Below are 25,366 nucleotides of genomic sequence, written 5' to 3' on the forward strand. Positions count from 1 at the left end.
CGTTGATGATTAGCTGCTGGTGGATCTTAAATGCATTGGTCTACTTTGTTCCCAGCTCTGTTTTTCTCAGTCCATTAAGAAACTAATGATGGCGTTTGATGAGGGCCAATTTTTCCTGCTGGTAACTACTTGAGACAATTGAGACTGAAGTGCTATCATGAAGAAAAGGTGACTCTGAGTGGTACCATTTGCTTGAAATGCTTATTTTCTCATTCTATATGGTTCACGTGGGCTTTTTGTGTTTTTAATTTTAATTCGACTGCTCGAACTGCTTTATAATGCTGTACATGAATGCTTTTCAACTTGTAATGAGATTTTAATGATCGCCTGAAACATTATATCAGCGTTCTGTCAACCACTTACTTGAAACACCACTTGAATCAAACATCATGTGGATTTGTGATTTGCCAGTCTGAAGTAATATGAAAATTTAGCACTAGAGGTGATTTTGCAAATGAGGTTACATAGGTTAATGAACAGCAGGTTAACTTTCACACTTTTTAACATATCAATTCACTTGAGATTAATATAATTTCATTTTAAATCACAAATCAGTTTAGAGTCCAGAGGCATCTATCAAAATGTGCGCATATAATCATAATGTTAACATACAATAATTTCCTAGTTGTTTTTATAAATAATTTATAAAACTGAAAAATGTTAATGGGTAGTTGATGCATAACATTTCCATGATTGCTGTGGTGCGAATTTTATTAAAAGTACAAATTTTCCACGTAGTCCGTCAATGTCGGCAAACGTGGAGGAGCTGAGGATGAATGTAAAGTATATGTGAAAAATGACTCACGCTTAATGTGCGGTCAACTCTCTTCTCGTTAACCAGTGTTAATTTTTTTACCATTAATAATCATGTAGATGCACACCAATTCCCGAAGGCCCAAATTTATTCCAAAAAGAGCTTTACATGCCTCATGTCTAAATATTTATCTGTAAACAAGGTCAATCATTCATGAAATTCATAAACACTGTAAGTGTATTTTTTCATTTTTCTGTGTGAATGACCTGTTAATGTAGTCTTAGTGTTTCAGGCGACTAATAAAAATTCTAATAAAGCTTAAGCTGCCGCCCTTAGCAAAGCTTTATTGAATTCTGTGCTGTTCTTCAAAACCATGAAAGAGGAGATCTGAGAGTGTGTGAGGACAGTCTTTCCAAAATGTTGGGGAAAGCGCCTATGGTCACATTAGCATGGAAAGGACACATTGTATTTTCATCAAGTTTATCAAATTATGTGCCCGAGTTCAAAAGGAGGACATGAAAACAACACACATTATATGCTTCATGGTACTGCTGCCAGTGGATTTTACCCACAAAACACACGTCACCTTTTGTTCAGCCTCGAGGAAGCGTTTGAGGTCATCTGTGTCCAGGTGGTCTTTATGGTTGCTGTAGGTGAGCATCAGCAGGTACAGATCGCGCCGCGTTGACATCATCTTATAGAAAGAGCAGAACTCCTCAAATCCCAAAGTGCCCTGGTTGTCATCAGTGTCTGCCTCCTAAAAACCAGTGATGGAGAAAGACTGAGATTGAGATCAGTGAGATGGAAAACTCCAAAGAGTGTTATTAGGTCCTTAAATTATCAATTAAGAATTTGCCAAAAAAATAACATGAAAAATGAAGGTGAAGCAAATAGTTTAAAGCAAGTAGTTCATTTGGTGATGTAGTAATGTTTGGAAAATTGTCATTGAGGTAGACAATTAAAAGTCTTTTCTGGAACACAAAACGAGAAGTTTAGCAGAATGTCCATGCTGTACTTTTCCATACAACAAAAGCATAAAAAGTCCAAGAGCTATCAGTTACAAAAAAAAAAAAAAAGTAAAATCACCATAAAGGAAACTTTTAAAGAGGTCATATGATGCGATTTCAAGTTTTCCTTTCTCTTTGGAGTGTTACAAGCTGTTTGTGCATAGATAAGATCCCTGAATTTGCAAAGACTAAAGTCTCAAAACCAAAGAGATATTCTTTATAAAAGTTAAGACTCTGCCACGCCCCCCTAAAACACCTCATTTAAACACGCCCCCACATGTCTATGTCACGGTGTGGGAAGATTTGCAAAACACCGCCCAAACGTATACGCAATGAAAGAGGGCGTGATATTTATTCTCACTGTAGTGTTGTTGCTGCCGCCGGCGCCATGTCGTGGAGAGGCTGTGTTTCGTTGTGAAAGAGAAAGCACTTTGTTTGGGCTTCCAAAAGAGGACACAACTAGAAATCAGTGGTTAAGTTGTATTTACAACACTGTTCCAGAACAGTTCAACCCAAATATTAGAGTGTGTGCAGCACATTTTACGGAGGACTGTTTCCTGAACCTGGGAGAGTAGCTGTGCACACTATAAAGTGGGGCAATTCAAACTTTGCAAGGACAGTCTGGCGCTTCTGACTCACAGCCTGTAAGTATGTTTCTGCCACTGACGAATCAAACGTGAGTTTTGAGCTGTGTAGGGTAGTGCTTGTTGTTTGTTGTTTCTCCGATTACAAATGCAGACATGGTAATGTTTACGTGGTGCGATGCAACGCGGCGCGTAAAAAGACAGTATAAGTTATTATAATCAGTAAGTATGTCTCCACTGGATGGAACAAATGCCTCATTTATAATGGGTTTTATTGTTTTTGTGTCATCGCGCCGGGAAAGGCCATCACAATACAGTGAGGGGTGTAAAATTTCCATCACAAGCTTGAGGTATTTGGCCAATCACAATGCACTGGATAGCTGGCCAATCAAAGCACACCTCGCTTTTACGATGCCTTTTTGTAGTTTGACTGTGAGAATCTTCACTTACTTCCATTGTATGGAAAAGAGCAATGTAAATAATAAAAGATGACATTTTTAGATGAACTATATACCCTAGTCGCTCAGAAAGATTGAAAATGTAAAAACGTCTGTAAACAGTAATTGCACATTTGCTTGCTGATGCCAGATTTCAGTCACTGATCACTGGTTATGGTGGAAGATAAACCAGCAGCTCTTCAATCAACTGGAGAAACGGCTCATTCAACAGCAGCAACCCACTGTCACAATTAAACCCCCGCCACGCTGAGAAATCAAACCCCTAGAAAACAACAGCGCCTCCATATCTCCTGCAGCTTTCAGCCCATAAGAGCCCAAGTGTTTTCTCAGCTCAGTGAATCCCGGGCTTAGATGCCGGCGCTGATCGGAGAGCTGCTGAGTCAAACACACACATAAAGGCTTGCGGTGAGCCGAGGCGTGGAGGATGTAATAAACCCGGAGCTAAGCGCCTGAGAATTGCTGCTTTATGGAGAGAAGCGTGAAAACAGGTCACAAACACTGAAGCTGCTCAGAAGAGCCGCATTCCCAGAGCTCCCTCCGAGGACCTGACATCACTTCCTCTGAGTACATCGGACTGAGGTATCTAAACTAAGCTCTTAATTACTTTTAATCAAATACATAATACAATCTAAAAGGGAACCTTTTATACAATAAACATTTATTACTAAAAAAGAAAAAAAGAGTGCTGTTGGTGGATGTCAGGGTATTGCTATGCAGTTGCTAATGTATTCTGAGTGGTTACTAGGTTATTTGCACTTTAAGGTTTGGGATCAATATTATTTGTATTTATGTTGGTAACACTTCAGAATAGGGAACACTTATTCACTATTAACTATGGCTTTTCCCTCAATAAATTCCTAATTTGCTGCTTATTAATAGTTAGTGCGGTAGTTGTTAAGTTTAGGTATTGGGTAGGATTATGGATGTAGAATAAGGCATTAATATGTGCTTAATTACTACTAATAAATGGCTAATATTCTAGTAATATGCATGCTAATAAGCAACTAGTTAAGAGACCCTTAAATAAAGTGTTACTCAAGTTTTATATTATTTTCACATTTTCAGCATCATTACTAAAGTATTCAGTGTCACATTATCCTTCAGAAATCATTACAATATGCTGATTTGCTGCCCGAGAAACATTTCTGATTATTATACGAGTTAATTATTAAAACTAATTATGAATAATATATATTGTATTTAAAAATACAAATGTTTTTAAAATAAAAAAACAACAACAACAACATTCAAAACAATACAAATATATATTATATAAATTGTTTATATAATATATTTGATTTAAAAAAATATGTTTGATTGGTTTTCAGTAATGATGAAAAAAAAAAAAAAAAAATCCTAGAAGACAGTGTGCCGAGAATCATACAGGTTGTTTGTGAGGTTAAGCCAGAGAAATCAGGGCCAAAGACTTCAGGTGAAAAACACACTCAACATCACACACTGTTGTTGGATAGCAGGGCCAGATTGCCCCCCTGTGGTTTACGCTAAAGGCCATCTGTGTCCATTTACAGCAGATGGGGTGGACGCTGATGAAGTGTGAAGCTTAGCGACCTGCAAACAGCTGATGTGAGGTCTCAACCACATACTCACACACAGTAATCCAGACGGCCTGGAAAAATGGAGCCGAGTGGAGCCATACACACCATAAGAAGGCCATGGTGTGGCCCAGAAAAAAAAAGCAAAAAAACTCAAAGCTTTCTGCAAAGATCTTCAATGCTGACCAGTTACCTGGTCACACAGCATTATATTCATATTCAAAGTAGCATAGTTGTAGATGATACAGGACAACTGTCTCATGCACATGCATGCAGACAAAATGGGCTTTTTCTAAATGTCAAGCTCTAATCCGATTTACAGGTGTTAGGTTGCATAGGTTGTTAATGGTTAAACATCTTTTTTGGAATGATCTAAATTTTTGGTAACACTTTTTTAGGGTCTCTTAACTCTTAACTGCATATTACTAGAATATTAACCATTTATTAGTAGTAATTAAGCACTTTTTCTACAAGACCTTATTCTACATCCCTAATGCGACCCAATACCTAAACTTAACAACTACCTTACTAACTATTAATAAGCAGCAAATTAGGAGTTAATTGAGGGAAAAGCCCTATTAATAGTGAATAAGTGTTCTAAAATGTTACCAAATTTTTAGCATCTTCTAATTGCATCCGGTGAAGAGATTTTGGAAAGGTCTAAACGTTTTGGTGTAGTCGGGGTCGAACATTTCAGGATCAAACCTTTCTGATGTTTTTGGCAGGATCTAACAATGTAAAAGGTAAACTCGTTGGTCACTTTACGTGTCAGTCAGACTAACTGGGCGACTTCCTGTCTAAGTGGGCAGTTTTTGACCAGAATAAGCTACAATGTGACCAGTCTTTTGTCAAAAGTCTAAGAAAAGCCACAAAATATACTGATGGTTTAAGCATGCATAAGGTAAAGACTCTCATTAAGCAGTCAGTCATCAAAGAGTTGTGGTAACTTTAGAATGTTGTACTTTTAAAAGTTGATTTGGCAAGTGGCTATTATCAACCAATACCGATGTTCCTAAAAGAGAGAAGCAGATCATAACGGCTCACCTTAAACATCTGTTTGACTTTCTGTCTGGGCAGGTTGACATTGAGCTTGTGCAGGAGCTGCAGGACTTCGCTGATGCTCAGGCAGCCGTCTCCGTTCTTATCGGCCTCTGTGAAGGTCTGCTTCAGCCATGTGATGGGTAGAGTTAAGGGTATGAGAGCACAGCACGGTAAAACACCTGCACTAGCAACAAACATGTCAGACGCCATTTCATCATGACAAGCATTTAAATTGCTAAAAGAGAAATTGCAGGTTTACTAAAAATTTCCAGTAGTGTGAGAATAGCTCAGATGCTCTGAAAACTGTGTAGCTTTTTAAGTAACAATCTACTTTTTCCAAAAAGTAGCGGTTTAGCATGAAGAGCTACATCTATTCACTCGTTCACTTAAGTCCAAGGGAAGAAGATTCAATAGCTTGATGGTAGTGAATTTTTGACTATAGCTAACTACATTTATAAAAAGCCTATTTTATACTAAAACAGAAGTAGCTTGTAGTTTAGCAGTTTCAAAGTAGCTTCCTTAACAGGGAATTAGGTGTGCGCGATATTTATTGTCTATTCAAATATTGTAATTGTAGTTTTAACGATATGCAAGCTCACATTATCAAGTGTCACTCATTTTGCAAAAAAACTAACAAAAACACGTCTTGAGAGTCCAAAAGCATTTAATGTGTTATGAAGCTTATTAGAATAGAATGCAGTTAGAATGACCCTATAATTCAAGTAAAGCAAAAAATATCCCGGTATGGGTTTTTGTTTTTTATATTTATAATATATAATAGAGTTAAGTAACATCACTCCAGCAAGAGTGTCAGCTGTTTCCCTGAATATTAGCATGTGAGCGAATGTGATATTGACTTTAAATACAACAGTTCAGAGTTACATTTTAGACACAATACAGTTTTTTTCTACCTAGTCTCATGGCATAAACGTACCTGGAGGCACTTTTTGGCGAGACGCGAGATCAATAACCAATAAGTACATATCACTGCAGTTTCCAAAATAAATGAACACTAGAGGCAGTAAAACGCCTTTTATTCCTTTTCACAAAAATTTACAAAGTTTTACTTGAAGAATATCATGTTATGACTTCAAAACAATATTAATATGCTGGGAGATTTGAAAACTGATACTTTTAAACGTTAGCATCACACACATCCAACTTCATATCTATGGGTTTTCCTAGGCGGTAGGTTTGTTCGGTAGCTCACGGAGTACGGAGATGTACTTGAGAGCTGAGGAGCTCTGGATTGAATCCTGTGTAACTACGGTTTGACAAAACAGTTCAAATCTGCATATAAGGAAGTTCAAGTGGCACGGTTGCATCAACAAATGCATTTTTATATCAGTTTTGCTTTTGTCAACACTATCGGGTAGGTTAAGGGTTAGGTTTGGTGTAGGACATATTTCCAACACGAATGAACATTTCTCATTGAAACTGCGGCGAAACGTGCAGTAAGGTACGTAAAAACGGTCTCGCCCACAGGTACGTTTCTACCATGAGACCAAGTTGTTTTTTTCTGTTTTGCCACTGAAAATATTTCCAAACAATGACGAAGCAGAACTTTTGCACGTCCCAGAGCAACAGAGGTTTGTTCCTTGTTCCATTTTAGAATTAATCATTTGAGTCAGTTTCAATAATCCATTCACAAAGACAGCCACTTGCTTCGTTTCTACATGAATTAGCTGCTTCGAACAAATCATATGAATGAATGATTCAATGAATCACTCATTAATCAGTCATTAAGATAGAGACTTGCTGCCACCTACTGGCAGTTTTAGTGTCACATTTATCCATGACAGGCCTAAACAAGCCAAGGTACTGGCATTAAAAAATATTGTTTAATTATCGATTTCCCAAAAAATATTGAGATATCATTTTTGTCAATATCGCACACCCTTGCAGGGAATCGAACTCTTCTGACAGTTCCAGTGTTCTCATGTTTCCTAATCTACTAAAAATCGGAGTAATAGTAAGACAGATAGTGTCAACTTTATTGAGTTTCTGGAATGGGAGCTCCATCAGGAAGGATATTGGTCACGAGTGCGTTGTCGCTTGGCCAGACTGTCTTCATCGCTGATTCCGGCCATAAGGTACTTAAGGCCAGTAATCCAGGTGCGAGCTTCTTCTCCTGTACCTGACACCAGATCAAGAGACTCCACGTGCTCGCCATAGTAGATGCTGAAGCAGCAGTTGGGATCAAAGCTACCGTCGGCATACCGCTGGAAGATCTCCGACTGCTTCCCCTCACACACCTCCCGAATGGAGTCGACTGAGACTGTGAGGAGAAGAAAAAAACAGTGCAATAGGGACTGGGAAGTTAAAGAAAGAGATGACATTTATGCTGTAATCCTGAGGTGTTCATTATCATTCTACTTTCCTCCAAGCTGCAAAATTCTCAAAGAAACATCATCTCGCATCAACAACCCAATGCTACAAATGTGTGTAATGAAGTCTCTCAAGAACAGATTATGTAAATGAGAAGAGCAGATGGCTTCCTCAAATTAAACACTCTCTAACGCCAATGTAGACCATCTAGAAACATTTAATTCATCAATTTGTGCTCATTTAGACCTGTCTGCCAAGAGAAGCCACATCTGAACAGCATGCTATAGTAGCACATTCCCCCAAAACAAGCAATCCAAATAACTACTGTAGTGGCATCTGATTCAACGCATGCATGTCTAACACCCATTTTTGAGATGTCACCATATCAAGATGGGATTTTAGACAAATAAATGCAACATATATGTTAATTACTCTCTAGAATACTTGATTCTGATTGGTCAGTCATGGCTTTCTGTATATTTCATTTAAATATTCTTGTATATTGATGCTAAACTGTAAACTGTACTATACAAATTGTCAACAATGCAGTTAAGAAAGAAAGGTAAACAACAAAGTGCATTTAAGAAAGATAAGATAGAAGAAAAACCATATGGAGTCATTTTACAAATATACTTTTCTTGTGTTGACATACTGTATTTCCATCTGAAACAGGAAGTTGGAGCAGGACAAGCTGGAGCTTTTTAAAAAGTAGCCAAAAGTTTTTAGTATACTCATCTACAAGCCAAAACTACACTTGACAGCTTGTTTAATCTGTTGTTGACATTACAGTTTTAGTAGCGTATATATATATATGCATATATATATATATATATATATATATATATATATATATATATATATATATATGGTCACACTTTAGAATAGGTAACACTTGTTAACTATTAACTACGACCTTTCCCACAATGAATTCTCAATTTGCTGCTTATTAATAGTTAGTAAGGTAGTTGTTGAGTTTAGGTATTGGGTAGGATTAGGGATGTAGAATAAGGCATTAATATGTACTTAATTAGCTCTAATACATGGCTAAGATGTAACCGTAAAATAAGTGTTACCTATATATATATATATATATATAAAATGCTGCAGGTTCTTCTTTTTGTCTGTATGTTGTTATGCAACTATTGTTTGATTTCAAAAGAATAGCTTGATTGTGGTTTAAATACCTAAAACTAAAGTGAAACTTTATGTAAAAAGCATAAAAAGTGCCATTTGTGTGCGATTTCCAGTAGAAGACATCTACTAGGCTACTAAATTATGTAAATGGAGGTGGTAGCAAACACTATAAGATAATCTTATTGTCGCACACTGTCAACATATTTGGTATCATTTGGAGTCTCTATGAATCCTTATAGACTCAAAGTTCTCTAATGAGCCTCATGGGCATTTTTCTTGAGCATGAATCAACTGGTGCATGTGTACGCTCAATGAGGCGACTGCTATCTTTCCGGTTAAGACTGATGAATAATTGAGTCAACTTAAGAAGCTGATTAATTCCCTGGGCTGCAGTGGAATGTCGGGACTCTGAACTTTATCCCCCCTCGCGAGACACAATGAGCGACATGAATCATCGTCTGTGCTACTGAAGTACCGTTCCCCTGTGAGGCGTGATGTCAATAACTCATGCGAGCCGAGGACACCCTCAGGAAATAGAAAAGGCAAGTGAGGCAGGTCAAGATACAGACGCTGTAATCTATTCCAGTCATATGCATTAGAGCCATCAAATTATATTTAAATCATCAACTGCAACATACATGGATATGAATGACGTGCAGAAGTATTCATTTTTTTAATGCTCCTCATAAGACAGAAAAATATCAAATGAAATTTGGACTTTCTTTTCAAGTCTTCAGTCTTTATCAGATTTTCTATCTCAGTTTCAAAAGACTTTTTCAAAAATGTCCCAAACTATGCTCAGGTTAGACTATATCCCCTCTGCACTCATTGGGGATCTCAAACAGTTCTCGTCAAATTAAAGTTGACACTTAAATGCAATATGACTGATATCATTGATGGAGTCATCAGTGCTTCTCAGGACAGGGGTGTCTACACTCTTAAAAATAAAGGTTCTTCACAGCAATGCCATAAAATAAAAATTTTTGGTTCCACAAAGAACCATTCAGTCAAAGGTTCTTTAAAGAACCATCTTTTTCTTACATTTTTTTTTTTTTTTAATCTGAAGAACCTTATTTTGCCACAAAGAACCTTTTGTGAAACAGAAAGGTTCTTCAGATGTTAAAGGTTCTTTATGGAACCATTAGACAAAAAAGATTCTTCTATGGCATCGTGAAGCACCTTTATTTTTAAGAGTGTTATCCTGCTCCTGGAGGGCCATTTTCCAGCAGAGTTTGGTTCCAGCCCAAAATTAAACAGCTGCTCAATGTTTTTGGGATCACTAGATACTTCCAGGCAGGTGTGTTGGAGCTAAACTCTGCAGAAAGACGTCCCTCTGGGAGCAGGAGTTGATGTGCATGTCTTACACTCTCAAACATAAAGGTTCTTTACTGATATCTGTGGCGCCATGTATAAACTTTAACATCCATGGAAACTTTCCATTGCGCAAAAGCTATTTATATTGTTTTTTTAGACTATTTAAATGTTCCTAACATCAAGAAAAATGTTTATTTTAAGCAGTGGTTCTCACACCTGTCTCCACACCACTGCACATTTTCAATGTCTCCCTTATCCAATACACCTGATTCAACTTATCATCTCATTAGTAGAGGCTGCAAACCCCAAAATGGGTGTGTACGATAAGAGAGACGTCCAAAACAGATTGAGAAACACACGTAGCCATCATTTCAGAAGCGAGGGGGACAGAAATGTCAAATGTAATACCATTTTCTTTGACTAATCTCTTAGTTTTAAGAAATCAAATACATTGCTAGACAACAACCCACAATTATTATAATTTTTTTTTAATTTCTATATTTTCCTATATACTACAAACACATTTTTTCCCCATTTTTATAACAGAATAAGGCAGAATAGTTTCTATACTGTACTTAATGCTATGCTAATTAGCACTGCATTATTCATACACTTTATTTATTTATTATCTGGAGATTACTTGAAAAACACACACAAACTATATATTGTCACAATCGTGTGTTTATTGTCTTCTCATTTCATCAGTCAGAACAGTCCTGCTATTAGTTCAGTTTAGCTACAGCGATAGCTTGATGCCTTTGTCCATATTGAGGATTTCCTCGCACGTCATAAGTTTTTAAGTTTTATGAGTCCATTTTGGACTTTCTGCATAAGAGCACCCTCCGGCTTCTAGTACGAATGAAACATGCACTGCATGAGAGAGTGTTTAGTACTCCGTAATGTTCACATCGCCTAGTTTTGGATATGACTAAAATGTCAGGTCATGCATAGACTATCTTGTCTCTTTGCGTTTAAATCTAGATTTATTCACACTAGCCCTTGAAAACCTCAATGTGAACACACTTGCCCGGAAAAAGTATGGGAGATTAATTTACATTTAATTGTAAAAAAAGGGGGGGGGGGGGGGGGGGGGGGGGGGCACGTCCCACCATGTATTCTATGCCCATGCACTGAAAGGCTCTTTGGGGATCCCAAATTGGTTCTTTAATAGCATCACTGTGAGAACCCCCTTTTACAACATTTATTTTTAATAGTGTAGGAGAAAGATTTGAGATCATTATATGTCCTGAACAATACATTCAGGGCTGAGGCATATCCTTAAGAATGACACTTACTTTTGGCTTTCTCATTCTTCCTAGAGGGCCGCCAGCGGATGCAGGACTTGTGTTCGTCCAAGTAGAAAAAGCGCACCAGGCCTTTGGATCCTCCACGCAGTTTCACCATCTGAGTGCCCGTCTGCATGGAGCTCATGCATTTCTCCACTAACAGAACAGAGACACAAATCATTAGATGACTGAATATCACACAAACTGCATTATAAATGCAACATGATAATGCTCTATTATTTGTTGTGCATGAAGAGAAAGAAAACTCTTGCCCAGATCCAACTCTCACTGAGAGCGAAAATACAACAAAATTATGTGTATCTTTCAGATGGCCAAGGTTAAGTTGTCTGCTCCACAGAATATTATTGGTCAACCCCACTCAGGTATTTTTTGAGCATGTTTCTGTGTTCGTGTGCATTACCCAGAGGACTAACCATTCATCAAAATATCTGACATGCTTCTGAATCAGCCCTGAGCTCAAAGCAGCCAGCAATCATTAGTGTGACCTTTATGAACCTGATCGAAATTCAATATGTTTCATTTTCAAATGTCCCTCTCCCCTCACAATTGTTTGGCAAGATTGAATGTTTCTCTCTTCATGCTGTACTTATGACAGCAAATGTTCGTTGGAAACAATCATGGATTTTAAATAACTGGCACAATTACCCTTAAATTTCCTCTAAATGGCTCATTTCACAATTGACACATGGTTGTAAAATGCTGAACCTGTCTATAACGTTTCAACATTGCGAGGAAAATTGCCATGAAAATGAAATCAACTGAAATTACCAAGCAATATTCCAACATTAACATCATTTCCAATTTACTCTTATAAAAAAGAGTGTAGCAGGAGCATAGCAAGTGATGCTTTGATATATACATGGCATTACCGTGGTACATGGTGCTTTAAGTGTTATAACAGTGCAAGGACAAAATAAACTAACAAGAACAAAATCCCAGCAGACTTTACTCTACCAAATTGCCTTCAGGAACAGAGATGACGGCAAGATTTTAGTTTTTCCATTATTCATGCAATTACGAACAGAAAGAGTGTGAAGTAACACTTAAGACAACAGTAGATCTGGCTTTGGTAAAGAAGTTTCTTCAGAGAACAGACCGCTGTTACATAAACAGCAGATGAGCTGAGAGACGATTATATAATAATCAGTGATGAGTTCACAATAGAGAGCCATCGCTCTGCATCCGCTGTTTCCATCTCTTAGTATTAATGTGGTATTAATATTGGCAGAGCTCATCTGAGGTGCCTCTTTATTTGATAATTATGCCGGGAGCATCGACAGACAGGATGTAATATAAGAAGATTTTAGCGGATCACTAAATCCAGGTTTGAGTGATTGGTGTATTCGCTTATGTGTTATTCAAAATGACGGTACACTGATTGCATGGCTAAAGTGCCTTGTTCAAGGCCAACGGCGATGGAGTAGTGATCCCAGGTTCATCAGTACTTGTAACTTCAAAAAATACACCATTTATTGTTTCAGTTTGAACCAAACGGTGTTACAGCGTGATCCCGAGAAGTTCTAGTTTTGTTGAAAATCACCTATATACAGATGCTTGAAAATGATTGTTCACCTAACAAAAACTTCTGTGTTCCATATAAGACAGGAATATATACAGTTTTGGAACAACATGAAGGTGAGACATGATAATGGCAGAAAATTTGGGGTGTTTATCTCTTTATAGTCAACATTAGAATGGCATACCTGCGATGGACTGGCTATCCATTCAGGGTATGTTCATGCCTATTGCCTGAGACTTTGAAGTATAAGCTCCGCAGTTTGGAAAATGGGTGGATGGATAAAATGGCATTCCCAGCCCATTTTACTTCAAAATGTGACATGTTTCTGAGTAAAAAAGGACATTTATGAAGCAAAAATTAATTTTTGAAATACACTCCATACTAGAAATGAACTGAATGCTTGTTAGTTCAACTTAAAAAATAAAAATAAAATTACAAATAAAATAAATATTAATAATAATAGTACTGTCATGCTAATAAAAAGTGTAATGTAAAAAAAAAAAAAAAATCTGAATGAATAAATGTTAACTGAAATAAAAAATGTAAAAAACAAAATGCAAAAAAAGGCATTTTTCTTAATCATTCACAATAAGACCAGGAATCTGCATTAAGAGAGTAAATTGAGTCATTTTGGATTTCATGTTGACTTTAAGGCACCCCCCAAAAAAGTAATACACTCAAGAAAATAGTTCATGATGTGAAGAGGGTTCTTTGCTTAACATAAGATGATAAAGAACATTTATTTTAAGAATATGGAAATGGGACCTGCAACCTTTGTGGTTCATTTGCCAGTTAAAGCTTTAACTAGAATACAGCCAAGGTTAACAAAAGTTCTGCGATGCAGAGCCAGCTTAATGCGCCGTAAATTCAGTAGTCTTTGCTTGATATGCTTGAAAGAGCAGTGGTCTTTTAAATTGATCTGATCCCTATTGGGAATCACAGCAGGACATTTAAAATCGATAGGGGTTAAGCCGAACCGCTTTTTGATTGCTTGAACAGTGGACACCAAAAAAAAGAAAGAAAGCTTTACTGAATATGTCCCATGTTGTGCAAAAGCAGTCTAACGCAAGCATTTCCCATGTGGTACCTCATCAAAAACACTCCTCTAGTGGGTCTGAAATGGTTGCTATGGAAACCAGGTTCATGGTTGAAGCGTTCGAGAAACCTGAATGGAAATTTTAAAACAAAATGATTAGTCGTGTTGCGTTGCTCATTGACCAGCTTGAATACTCGCATATTCTAGTTGGCTCAAAAGCATTGTTGGCAACAAGACGCTACAACTGTTATCAGTTAAGTCAACGACACCAAAGAAACTGCAGTGATTGGTGGAGTTTAAGCCTGTTTACCAGAGGTGATCCTCTAACGCTGCCATGTAGCAGGTCAAAGGGGCTCGTTTGCAGGATGTGTGCCAGACAGAAGTAAGGTAAACCTCTCACGCAGCATCCATCAAGGAATTAAAGCTTAAAGGGATTGCCCATATGTCAGCCCCTGTACAAACAGGTGCCTATCCATCATGACAAACTAAAGAAATCAGCCTAAATGCATTGATGAAGTCAAATGTCACACACACTGTAAACAACCAAGACAGAGTTTTGGAGAGCAAGTAAATGTAAATATATACTTATATTTTATGACAGCAAAGACATTCAGTTGCTATTTCTTTGTTGCCAAGGATCTGGCAATTTTACAAGCCTCACAGTTGACTTATAGATTTGCAGATTGCATGATATTTTAAGTATTTAACACAAAATTACACACAAGTAACAAATTCTAAATCATTTTAGAAAATAAATGCTTTTATTTTATTTTATTTTATTTTAGTGGCTCTAGTGGAAGTGCTGGTTTATTGAAGAAGAAATGCTTTAAATTAAATTAAATTAAATTAAATTAAATTAAATTAAATTAAATTAAATTAAATTAAATTAAATTAAATTAAATTAAATTAAATTAAATTAAATTAAATTTATTAATTTTAATTAAATTTAATTAAATTTAAGTTTAGATAGCATGACCATACTTATAGCAGTAATTCCTTATACTGTGTATTCAAACAAATTAGTCTGGCAGTAGAACTTTGATTTAGCCTAATATACCTAATATAACATATTGCCATTTTTTTATTTATAAACCAAGAGAAATTTCAAAGAACAAGAATAAATCAGTTTATCCAGGTTTTTTGACTCTTACCAAATAAGCCTAGCTTCCATTTGGATCCGTACACAGAACTATCCCCCGTCCAAAAGAATCCCGCCAGGAGCCGTGACAGGGTCAGTTTGTGGAGAGCTTTAGAGCAGGCGGCTGCCATCACGGAGTTCGCCACTCGGGCTGAAGGTGTTGCCGGCTTAGCAGCAAGCGTGGGCTTCATCTGGGGCGCTAATGTTGGGGGCATCACGACAGAAGTGACCGAACTGGCAGGCAGCACAGCGGCACACATCACTCTGTTGTTGCCAACTTACTAGTAGAGTCTTTGATTTCTTTCTTGCACTTTGCTTCCTCTGATTCCTGCCCTTACAATCGCTCTGTCAAGCAAAGCGCTGGGCAAACCTCCATCCAACACTGTTTCACGAGAAAATCTAACGGCAAGAACATAAAAAAACAATGCGTCCAAATCCGCAGGATTTGAAGGATAGTCTTGCAGACATCAGACCAGTTTTAGTATCTTCAGTCCAGGCTGGAGCTGTTTTTCTGATGGCATGCTGTGAGATGCCGTACTAGTAAAGATGCTAACTTATTGACTGTGTAACTGTCAAGCCGACACTTAAATCCCCTCAGAACTGTAATCCAGGCCTGGGGGATTTAGGTAGCTTATTGCGCACAGAACCACAGCACAGACATAGAGGAAGAGAGAGAGAGAGTTCATTCCATTTATCAGCTCTTCCTATAATCATAAAAGCATCTCCATGATTGTTTTCTAACCGTTGAACTTCAAAGCAATGGTGTAATGCAATTGCATTTGCTCATAAACAGCAAGATCATTCAGGGTTTTAGTGGCTCTTGCTAAAGCAAGCATCACTATCATTATTGCTCATACTATATGAATGAATTCTTAACCCTGCCTATTAAGATTGGATGTGCAGCTCTTTCTGCATAATTTGCGCTACATGCATACATGATACCTCAAATAATCCAGACTGCTGAGGAGGGTTGTGCTTTAACCTTTCTAAGAGATTTGATTTATAATATTAAAATGGGGAAGGTAAAACAATATTTAATAATTAATAATTAATGTAATGTTATATTTAACGAAACCTAGTACAAATCATAATTTATCAATAAATCATCAATTTCAGCAGTCACACTTTATTTTAAGGTGCAATTTTCATGATTAACTATGATTTTTGCCTCAATAAACTCCTAATCTGCTGCTTATTAATAGTTAGTAAGGTAGTCGTTAAGTTTAATTATGGCGCAGGATCAAGGGATCTAAAATATGGTCATGCAGAATAATATATGCTAATATGTGCTTTATAAGTGCTAATAAATATGCTAGTAATATGCATGCTAATAAGCAACCAGTTAATAGTGAGAATTGGTGCTTAAAATAAAGTGTTATAATTTCAGTATTTTTAGATTTATTCCAAAATATTAACTATAATGATGCAGTAAAAAGTTACGGATTTTGCATATATATTATTTGAAAACTGCAATCATCTATTCTTTAATAGCAGATGTCGCCAAGCTCATTAAAAGTGCTCACTTAAGTCCACCTCCTCATTTAAAGTTTGATTGGATGTGACAGAACTCGGTGACTGAAAGTACACTTATAGGCCTAAATTTAAGATTTATGTTTGTGAATTTATGTATTATGAATTTGATTTGGATTGCAGTTTTACATAAACTAATGAACTTAATTAGACCCACTTTATATTAAGTGTCTTTAACTAGTTACATTTAAATTAATATTTTGCTACAGTGCATTTATTGTGTACATACATGTTTTTACATTATACTTAAAAATACCTTCATGTAGTTATCTGTAATTATTAATTTTTGTTGTTATTCATAATTACTCTACCTCTTAACCCACATCTAAACCTAATCAGACCACCAAACCTGCCCCTAACCTTAATTGTATCCCACCTCAATAGCAGAACAATTTTCTTGCAAATCAACATAAACACTGATCAAGTAAACTTTACCAAAAAAAATCATTATATTTGACATACTAATATAAAGTGGAACCATTTAAGGTGATGCATATTTGTCAGTTAAACATAAATATTTCTTTTAAATACACAATAAACAGGTGTATATATTTATTATCAATCACTCCAACAGGAAACTATAATTATAACAGTCCAAACTACATACATTTTAATAGAAAAAATATTGTTTGTTCCACACTAAGTCCCATTTTTAACCATGTTCATACTTTTTAATGAACATGTTTTCACAATTAACACTTTTATTCTGATTTGGAAACAAATGTGAACAAATGCATTTTGAAAATGTGATTATTTAAAGCAGCAGTCTGTAACTTTTTTGGGTTAAAAATGATCTGAAATCAATATTTGAGCAAGTACACAACCAACCAGTGTTCAAAACTATCGCCTTACTTTACCTCGATTCACAACGGTTATCTTATAATAATAATATTCGAGCATGGCACTGCGTCATTACGTCACGTCTGTTGTAACAGCTTTAACTCTGTTACCTTAGCGGTTATATTTTCCACACCATTAGGGGGCGCTAATCATCTTCATAGATGAGTATTTAGCCAGGTACTATACCTGAAGAAGTAGACAAGCATGTGGATAGAGGAAGCAATGGCTTTCTTTGGCTATTCCGTTTGACTTTATAAGGTCCTATGATTGAGGAATGTGTTTCCTTTTTGGTCAATCAGTAAGTAGTATGTTTTTTTTACAAATGTTACCAAAATCAGAGTGTACATGTATGTAATGTATAACTATGATAAGGAGTGTGTTGAGCATTGGGCTGTTCATGCTAATTGTGAACATGTCGTCTGTTTAGATGGACCTTTTTATTCCTGTGCTTTCTTACATGGGTGAAAGTACTTGCTTCAGCTAACTTTCTGCTTTATGGTTGGGTGCTTGGATTATGACGCCTGGACGTTTAACGTGAGCACTAGAGTACTGGATTGCACTTGTGGAAGACAGGAGGACACTTTTCCTATCAGCGATGTTGGGACTATCAAATTAAAAGTGTGGACTTTTGCAAGTGGCATTTCATCTATTATCAGCTAAGTTGAATCATTCGCTTTTCCCATGCAGATCCTCAGACGCTTAACTTTTCTTGTTTGATGACAGATGTAATTGATGTTTTCCTGTTTTCTACCTTGTTTATTATTTTGTTTTGTTTATTTTTGTATAATGTAAACGTGTGAGATTTTGGGTTGGTGAATACATTTATAAGCATAAAGCTTGGGTTTGATTCTTCATAAATATATCTGGATAATCCAAAGCAAACTAGTTTTTTTTATCTATACCTAAGTTAATATCAAGCCTTGCCATCCCTACTCTGATATGTAACTTAAGCCCAAAAGGGGTAACAGTTACATAAATGGCGCCCGAACAGGGACCTGGAAGGTTTTAAGGTACTTGTTTGCTACTGATGGATTTCAATTAAAATCATGTCTAGTTCAAAGGCTTTCGAAGGGGATGTTCCTGTACCCGATCCAGACTTTTCAACAGCATCGTTTAGAGCACATCGAGAGCCATTGAGGGAGCTGATTAGTACTTTTAGCGATTTATATATTTCGGATGAGGAAGATGGAGCTGGTGTGGAAGACCCTGATGAAGTTTTTCAACTACCACCTCCTCCACCCCCAGAGGTTTATGAAGAACCTGAGACTATAGAACCAGAGTCTAAATCAACCATAATTAAAGAGCTTAGTAATCGCCTTGATGCTTTGGAAAAAAATGTCAGTAACCTTCAACAACAGGTGAGAGAACAAATGTCCGTACAGGAATGTGAGGAACGGTTTAGATCCACTGAAGAAAAAGTGTCATATCATGTTGATCGTGAATGTGGAAGGGTGAAAAAATACCTAGAGATGCTTGTGCAAGATCTGGGTAAATCTATGGTGGATTGTCTAAAAAGGCGAGACAAGCAGATAAATCGTAAACTACAGATATACCACCCAACAAGTTCAACCCCTCATCAATCCACGAGTAGACCGGTTATACACAAACCTGCCAAAGACATTCATTCTCATACCTACTGTACTGCTGACATTATGTCAGGAAGCCAGTTTAATCCGCCTGTCAAACTTGAATTCCCTAAATTCAGCAATCACCCCGAGGAAGACCCGCTTGCCTTCATTGAACGTTGTGAGGAGTATTTTGCTGTCCGCCCATTAACAGATGAAGAAACAATAGCTTCCCTTACTGCTGTTTTGAGTCACACAGCCAAAGATTGGTGGACTGCGGAGAAGAAAAGAGTCCATGATTGGCAGCAGTTTAAAGAGTCTTTTCTTCAAGCCTTCTTAAATGAAGATTATGAAGTAGTGGCCATGAGAAAGCTCATGGAAAGGAGGCAAGGTGTGAATGAAAGTTTTAGGGACTACGCTTTCCATTACCGTGCCTTATGTTTAAGGTGGAAAAAGGGAATGGCTGAAAAGGAGATGATTCAGGCCATATTGAGGAACTGCAACCCTCGGCTTGCCAGTCTTTTAAGAGGGAACCTGCAGTCAGTCCACGAACTGGTTCGGGTTGGAATGCAAGTTGAAAGAGACATTGGTGAGTCAAAGAAGTACTGGAGTATGATGAACGCTGATGAGCAGCGGAAGAAGAATGTCGTGAGTCAGGAATCACAAAGAAGAAACACTCCATCATATACTAGAGTTGTGCAAAACTTTAAAGAGGATTTGCAGCCTAATCCGAGAAATCTCACCATTCCGCTTAACATTCAAGGTGAACGGATAGCTGCACTCGTTGATACTGGTAGTACTTTATCTTTAATGCAAAAGTCCCTTTGGAAACGGTTGTGTAAGGAGGAAGTTTTGTTATCAAGTGGAGGGCAAACGTTTCTTCTGGCCAACGGCCATCATCAAGCTGCAGTAGGGAAGGTACTCTGGATAACAAAACTGCATGATGTTCCAGTGGAGGTTGAATTCTACATAATGAATGATTCTGACCTGGCAGTACCTGTTATATTGGGAATGGACTTTTTGTTGAAGTCAGAAATGGTGATGGATTTTCAGCTTGTTCAGTATACCTTACCCACAGACGGAGACGAGGTGGTTACCCATCCCTTTATCTGGCAGGATACCATCCCGACGACACATACTGTCCATTTCTATCTTGCCCTGTCTTTACCATCACGTAATGAAGAGGATCTTCAGGCTATCCATAGTCTGACTGCCCAAGCAGATACTAGCATACAGGGGCAGATTCAGTTGGAAGGTCTGATGTTGGGTTGGCCTACAGTTTGTACTCATGACATCGGTCATACAACATTGGTTAAACATCGAATCCTTACCACTGATGAGGTGCCTGTAAGAAAAAGAGCTTATCGAGTGTCAAAGGAGAAGCAAGCTTTCATTGATGAACAGGTAAAAGAGATGTTAGATAAACATATCATACGTCCATCTACCTCATCTTGGGCTTCGCCGGTAGTTGTGGTACCAAAGAAAGATGGTGGGACACGTTTTTGTGTGGACTATCGGGGTCTTAATGCCAAGACACCTTTGGATGCGTACCCCATGCCACAGATCCAAGACATTTTGGAGTCTATGCATGGTGCCTCCGTGTTCAGTACCCTTGATCTGAAGAGTGGGTATTGGCAACTAGATATGGATCATGACAGCATTCATAAAACAGCCTTTGTGACTTCATCAGGGTTATATGAATTCCAACGTTTACCTTTCGGTCTGAAAAATGCGGCAGCATCTTTCCAAAGATTAATGGAGCATGTGCTTAGAGATCTGAAGGGGAAATGCTGTATGATATATATTGACGATGTGGTGATTTACTCCAAAGACGAACAAGAGCACTTCAAGCACATCCAACAGGTATTCCATTGCCTATCCAAAGCTGGTCTCACCCTCAACATGAAAAAATGCAATTTTATTCAGAAATCTCTTAAGTTTCTTGGTCACCTAGTTTCAGGAGACGGAATAAGAACTGATCCGGACAAAGTCTCAGCTATTCGATTGTTTCCCACGCCTCAATCCCTGAAAGAAGTACAAAGATTCTTGGGATTAGCCGGTTGGTATCATAGATTCATTCCCAACTTCTCAGAAAAAGCAGCACCTCTTCATGCACTAAAACAAAAAAATACAACCTGGATTTGGTCAGAGCAGTGTCAGCAATCGTTGGATCTACTTAAGATGGATTTAACCAAAGCACCTATTCTGGCAGCACCTGATCTCGAGAAACCTTTTAGGGTCCAGACGGATGCGAGTGAAGTAGGTTTAGGAGCTGTACTTACCCAGGAAGTAGAGGGAATTGAGTGTGTCATTGCCTATGCATCACGGTTATTGAGGGGGGCAGAAAAAGCCTACTCAGTGTCAGAAAAAGAGTGCTTGGCAGTTGTGTGGGCTGTTGAAAAGTGGCGACCCTATTTGGAGGGAAGCCTATTTGAAATTATAACTGATCATGCAGCTTTGACGTGGGCCTTTAACCATCCCAAGCCATCATCACGTCTGGTCAGGTGGACCATTCGGCTCCAAGGGTTCCACTTTGTTGTCAAGTACAGAAAGGGCCAGTGTAACATAGTGCCAGATGTGCTTTCCAGAATCCCAAACGTTGACAGCTCACCTAATTTCATTGCCCTTAATCAAGTACCTCCATCTGCCAGCATGCCAGTCGATTTAACTCAGATTGCTGTTGCCCAAAATAATGATCAAGACATACAAGACATAGTTTCTGCCATCTGTGACCAGTCCCAGCCTCCTGATACTTCTAGAGTACATCATATAATTGAAAATGGATTTCTTTTCAGAAGTATTCCTGAGGGACAGAACAGGCAGAAGCTTCAACTTATCATCCCTCCAATACATCGTCAGGCTTTTATACAGTATGCTCATGATAATCCGCTTAGTGGACATCTGGGTAAGCTCAAAACTCTTCTTCGACTTTTGGAAACAGTTTACTGGCCAACCATAAGGAAAGATGTGTGGAATTATTGCAAAGAATGCCAGGTGTGTCAACGATACAAACCAACGCCTTCTAAACTCTCTGGTCAGCTGCAATCTACACCTGTAGTTGAACCTGGTTTCATGCTGGGTGTTGATTTAATGGGTCCTTTTCCTAAAAGCAGCAAGCAAAATGAGTATCTTATGGTCATTGTAGATTACTGTTCTAAGTGGGTGGAGATGTTCCCACTTAGATCAGCGAAAACTCCGCAGATTGCAAGAATTTTGGTGGAAGAGATTTTTACTCGATGGGGCACACCAGCATACCTAGTGTCTGATCGAGGAACACAGTTTACTTCTCAGCTCCTCAGTTTTGTGTGCAAACAGTGGGGCGTTGTTCAAAAACTAACAACTGCTTACCATCCCCAGACTAACCTTACTGAACGGGTTAACAGAAATCTGAAGACAATGATTGCCTCATATGTTGGTGACCATCACAAATTATGGGACAGATGGATTCCTGAATTCAGGTTTGCCCTCAATACTGCCTTTCATGAAAGTACTGGATTCACTCCTGCGGAAATAGCCCTAGGAAGGAGACTTAAAGGCCCAATGGAGCGTGCGTTCCAGAGACCGCCAGATCCTAGTCACCCTGCCTATTCCACACTTGACAAACAAAGTGAACTTCTTAACATTGTCAAGTGTAACGTGGAACGAGCTCAGGCAAAACAGAAGAAATACTATGACCAGCATCGAAAACCAGCTCATTTCCAGGAAGGAGATGTGGTTTGGGTACGGGCTCATCCCCTATCCAGAGCTGAGGAAGGTGTAATGGCTAAATTATCTGCCAAGTGGAAAGGTCCGGCCAGGGTTAAGAAAAAGTTGGGACCTGTAAACTATGCAGTTGTTTTTATCTTAGACCCTGATAAATGTGACACCTATCATGTACAAAATCTTAAAATTTGCCATGGTTATGACAAATTTTCCTCTGAGCGGAGGGGTATGTAACAGCTTTAACTCTGTTACCTTAGCGGTTATATTTTCCACACCATTAGGGGGCGCTAATCATCTTCATAGATGAGTATTTAGCCAGGTACTATACCTGAAGAAGTAGACAAGCATGTGGATAGAGGAAGCAATGGCTTTCTTTGGCTATTCCGTTTGACTTTATAAGGTCCTATGATTGAGGAATGTGTTTCCTTTTTGGTCAATCAGTAAGTAGTATGTTTTTTTTACAAATGTTACCAAAATCAGAGTGTACATGTATGTAATGTATAACTATGATAAGGAGTGTGTTGAGCATTGGGCTGTTCATGCTAATTGTGAACATGTCGTCTGTTTAGATGGACCTTTTTATTCCTGTGCTTTCTTACATGGGTGAAAGTACTTGCTTCAGCTAACTTTCTGCTTTATGGTTGGGTGCTTGGATTATGACGCCTGGACGTTTAACGTGAGCACTAGAGTACTGGATTGCACTTGTGGAAGACAGGAGGACACTTTTCCTATCAGCGATGTTGGGACTATCAAATTAAAAGTGTGGACTTTTGCAAGTGGCATTTCATCTATTATCAGCTAAGTTGAATCATTCGCTTTTCCCATGCAGATCCTCAGACGCTTAACTTTTCTTGTTTGATGACAGATGTAATTGATGTTTTCCTGTTTTCTACCTTGTTTATTATTTTGTTTTGTTTATTTTTGTATAATGTAAACGTGTGAGATTTTGGGTTGGTGAATACATTTATAAGCATAAAGCTTGGGTTTGATTCTTCATAAATATATCTGGATAATCCAAAGCAAACTAGTTTTTTTTATCTATACCTAAGTTAATATCAAGCCTTGCCATCCCTACTCTGATATGTAACTTAAGCCCAAAAGGGGTAACAGTTACACTGTAAACATAAAGAAGTTGTCGCATCTACTAGGCTATATCGCATGTGAGGATCCTGCAGGTGGATGATCGTTTATAGCCTTTTCTCACAGCAGCTAGAATAATTGAATGTGTCATTTTGATGGTGGTGTAATCCAGAAATTATTATGTGTTTATGAAACTATATAAATTATATTCCAGTTTTAAATGTGCTTCTGATTACAGATATCTTGGGATTACACAAGATTAGTATTTTAAAGAAAACCAGTTGGAAGGGAGTATAGTTTGCTTTTATGGGTTAAAATAATTTCTTAATATGAAATTTGAATGGTAGGACAATTAGATTAGCCTGTACAGAAATTAAAATGTACACGCTAATACACACTATACTCGTTGTCACGCAATGCTGATGTTGTTAACATTAATAATTTGAGAATAAAGTATAACAATAATAATAATTTGCACGGTTTGATGTGATATGAGCTAACCGATCGTTAGATTTAATCACCATTGGTAGCGTGATTTATTGTAATGCGTTTTTCCTCAGTTGGTCAGAACAAACGTGGCAGACTTGTTACTTGTTCAGATGGCAATATATGGTGAAAATTCTTATTCGGGTCATATATTCCAAGACGTAGGCTAGAATCTGTGATTGCGAAGTCCACACTGGTCCGGTGACTCACAGCCAAGCATACTCCTTAAAACATTAGATTCATCCGTGCCGGAGCACAACCCCACGCACGGAAGATAATTCCGCACAGAGCTGCAATTCCAGGTTTTCAAACAGAGATGGCAACAAAGAGGCAAAACGTACGAACTGCAGATTTAAATCAAATAGATGCATATAGTTAATAATAATAACCTGTTCCATTTTTTTAACCAGCTATTTGACCAGTTTCTTACCTGTTTCATTCATGCACGACAATCAAATATGCATCACATTAAGTTTATTACTGTGTAATCCAAATGGAGTGAAATTTTTAATAAGCAATTCAAATATAAAAATCTTCAATTTAAGTCTGTTAATTACATACTTCTCAATTACCTCCCCACCAATCCCAAAAGACACGTTTTATTTTTCTCATCCAGTTTTATGACGAGGCACTGCCAACTCAGAGAGAACACTGACCCAAGCCACATTTATACATTTTCTTGGTGGCTTTTTGGTGTGATATTCTGTAAAACCTGACAAAACATGAACCTTAAAATGAAAGTGTAAAAAGCTCAGAAAGACCATTTATCAACAGACAGATGGAGTTCAATGAAAACCCTTTTATAAAATAAAATCTAGGTTTTATAAATAAATTATGACAAGGAAACCCAAAAAGCAAGAATAGCACTGTTGTACACTGCAATATACATGACTTACTTGTCATTATAACTCAATTTTATTAACCACGTGTCAGTGAGCGTTGGACATTAAAACCATGTGGTCATAAAAGAAAATCTATTACAAGTAAACC

At 37.7% G+C, this 25,366-nt stretch overlaps 1 protein-coding gene across 1 annotated transcript in view; it reads right to left on the reverse strand.

The window, feature by feature from the left end:
* plch2a (phospholipase C, eta 2a) overlaps positions 1-25,366 on the reverse strand; it is a 125,002-nt gene that overhangs the window by 24,825 nt on the left and 74,811 nt on the right. The window contains exons 3-6 of the mRNA XM_079383208.1: positions 11,469-11,615; positions 7,432-7,675; positions 5,401-5,530; positions 1,341-1,511 (exon numbers count right to left, since the gene is read on the reverse strand). Coding sequence (XP_079239334.1) covers positions 1,341-1,511; positions 5,401-5,530; positions 7,432-7,675; positions 11,469-11,615 — 692 coding nt within the window. The remainder of the gene's footprint in view (positions 1-1,340; positions 1,512-5,400; positions 5,531-7,431; positions 7,676-11,468; positions 11,616-25,366) is intronic.

The sequence above is a fragment of the Barbus barbus genome, assembly GCF_936440315.1.
Source record: "Barbus barbus genome assembly, chromosome: 28".
Taxonomy (NCBI): domain Eukaryota; kingdom Metazoa; phylum Chordata; class Actinopteri; order Cypriniformes; family Cyprinidae; genus Barbus; species Barbus barbus.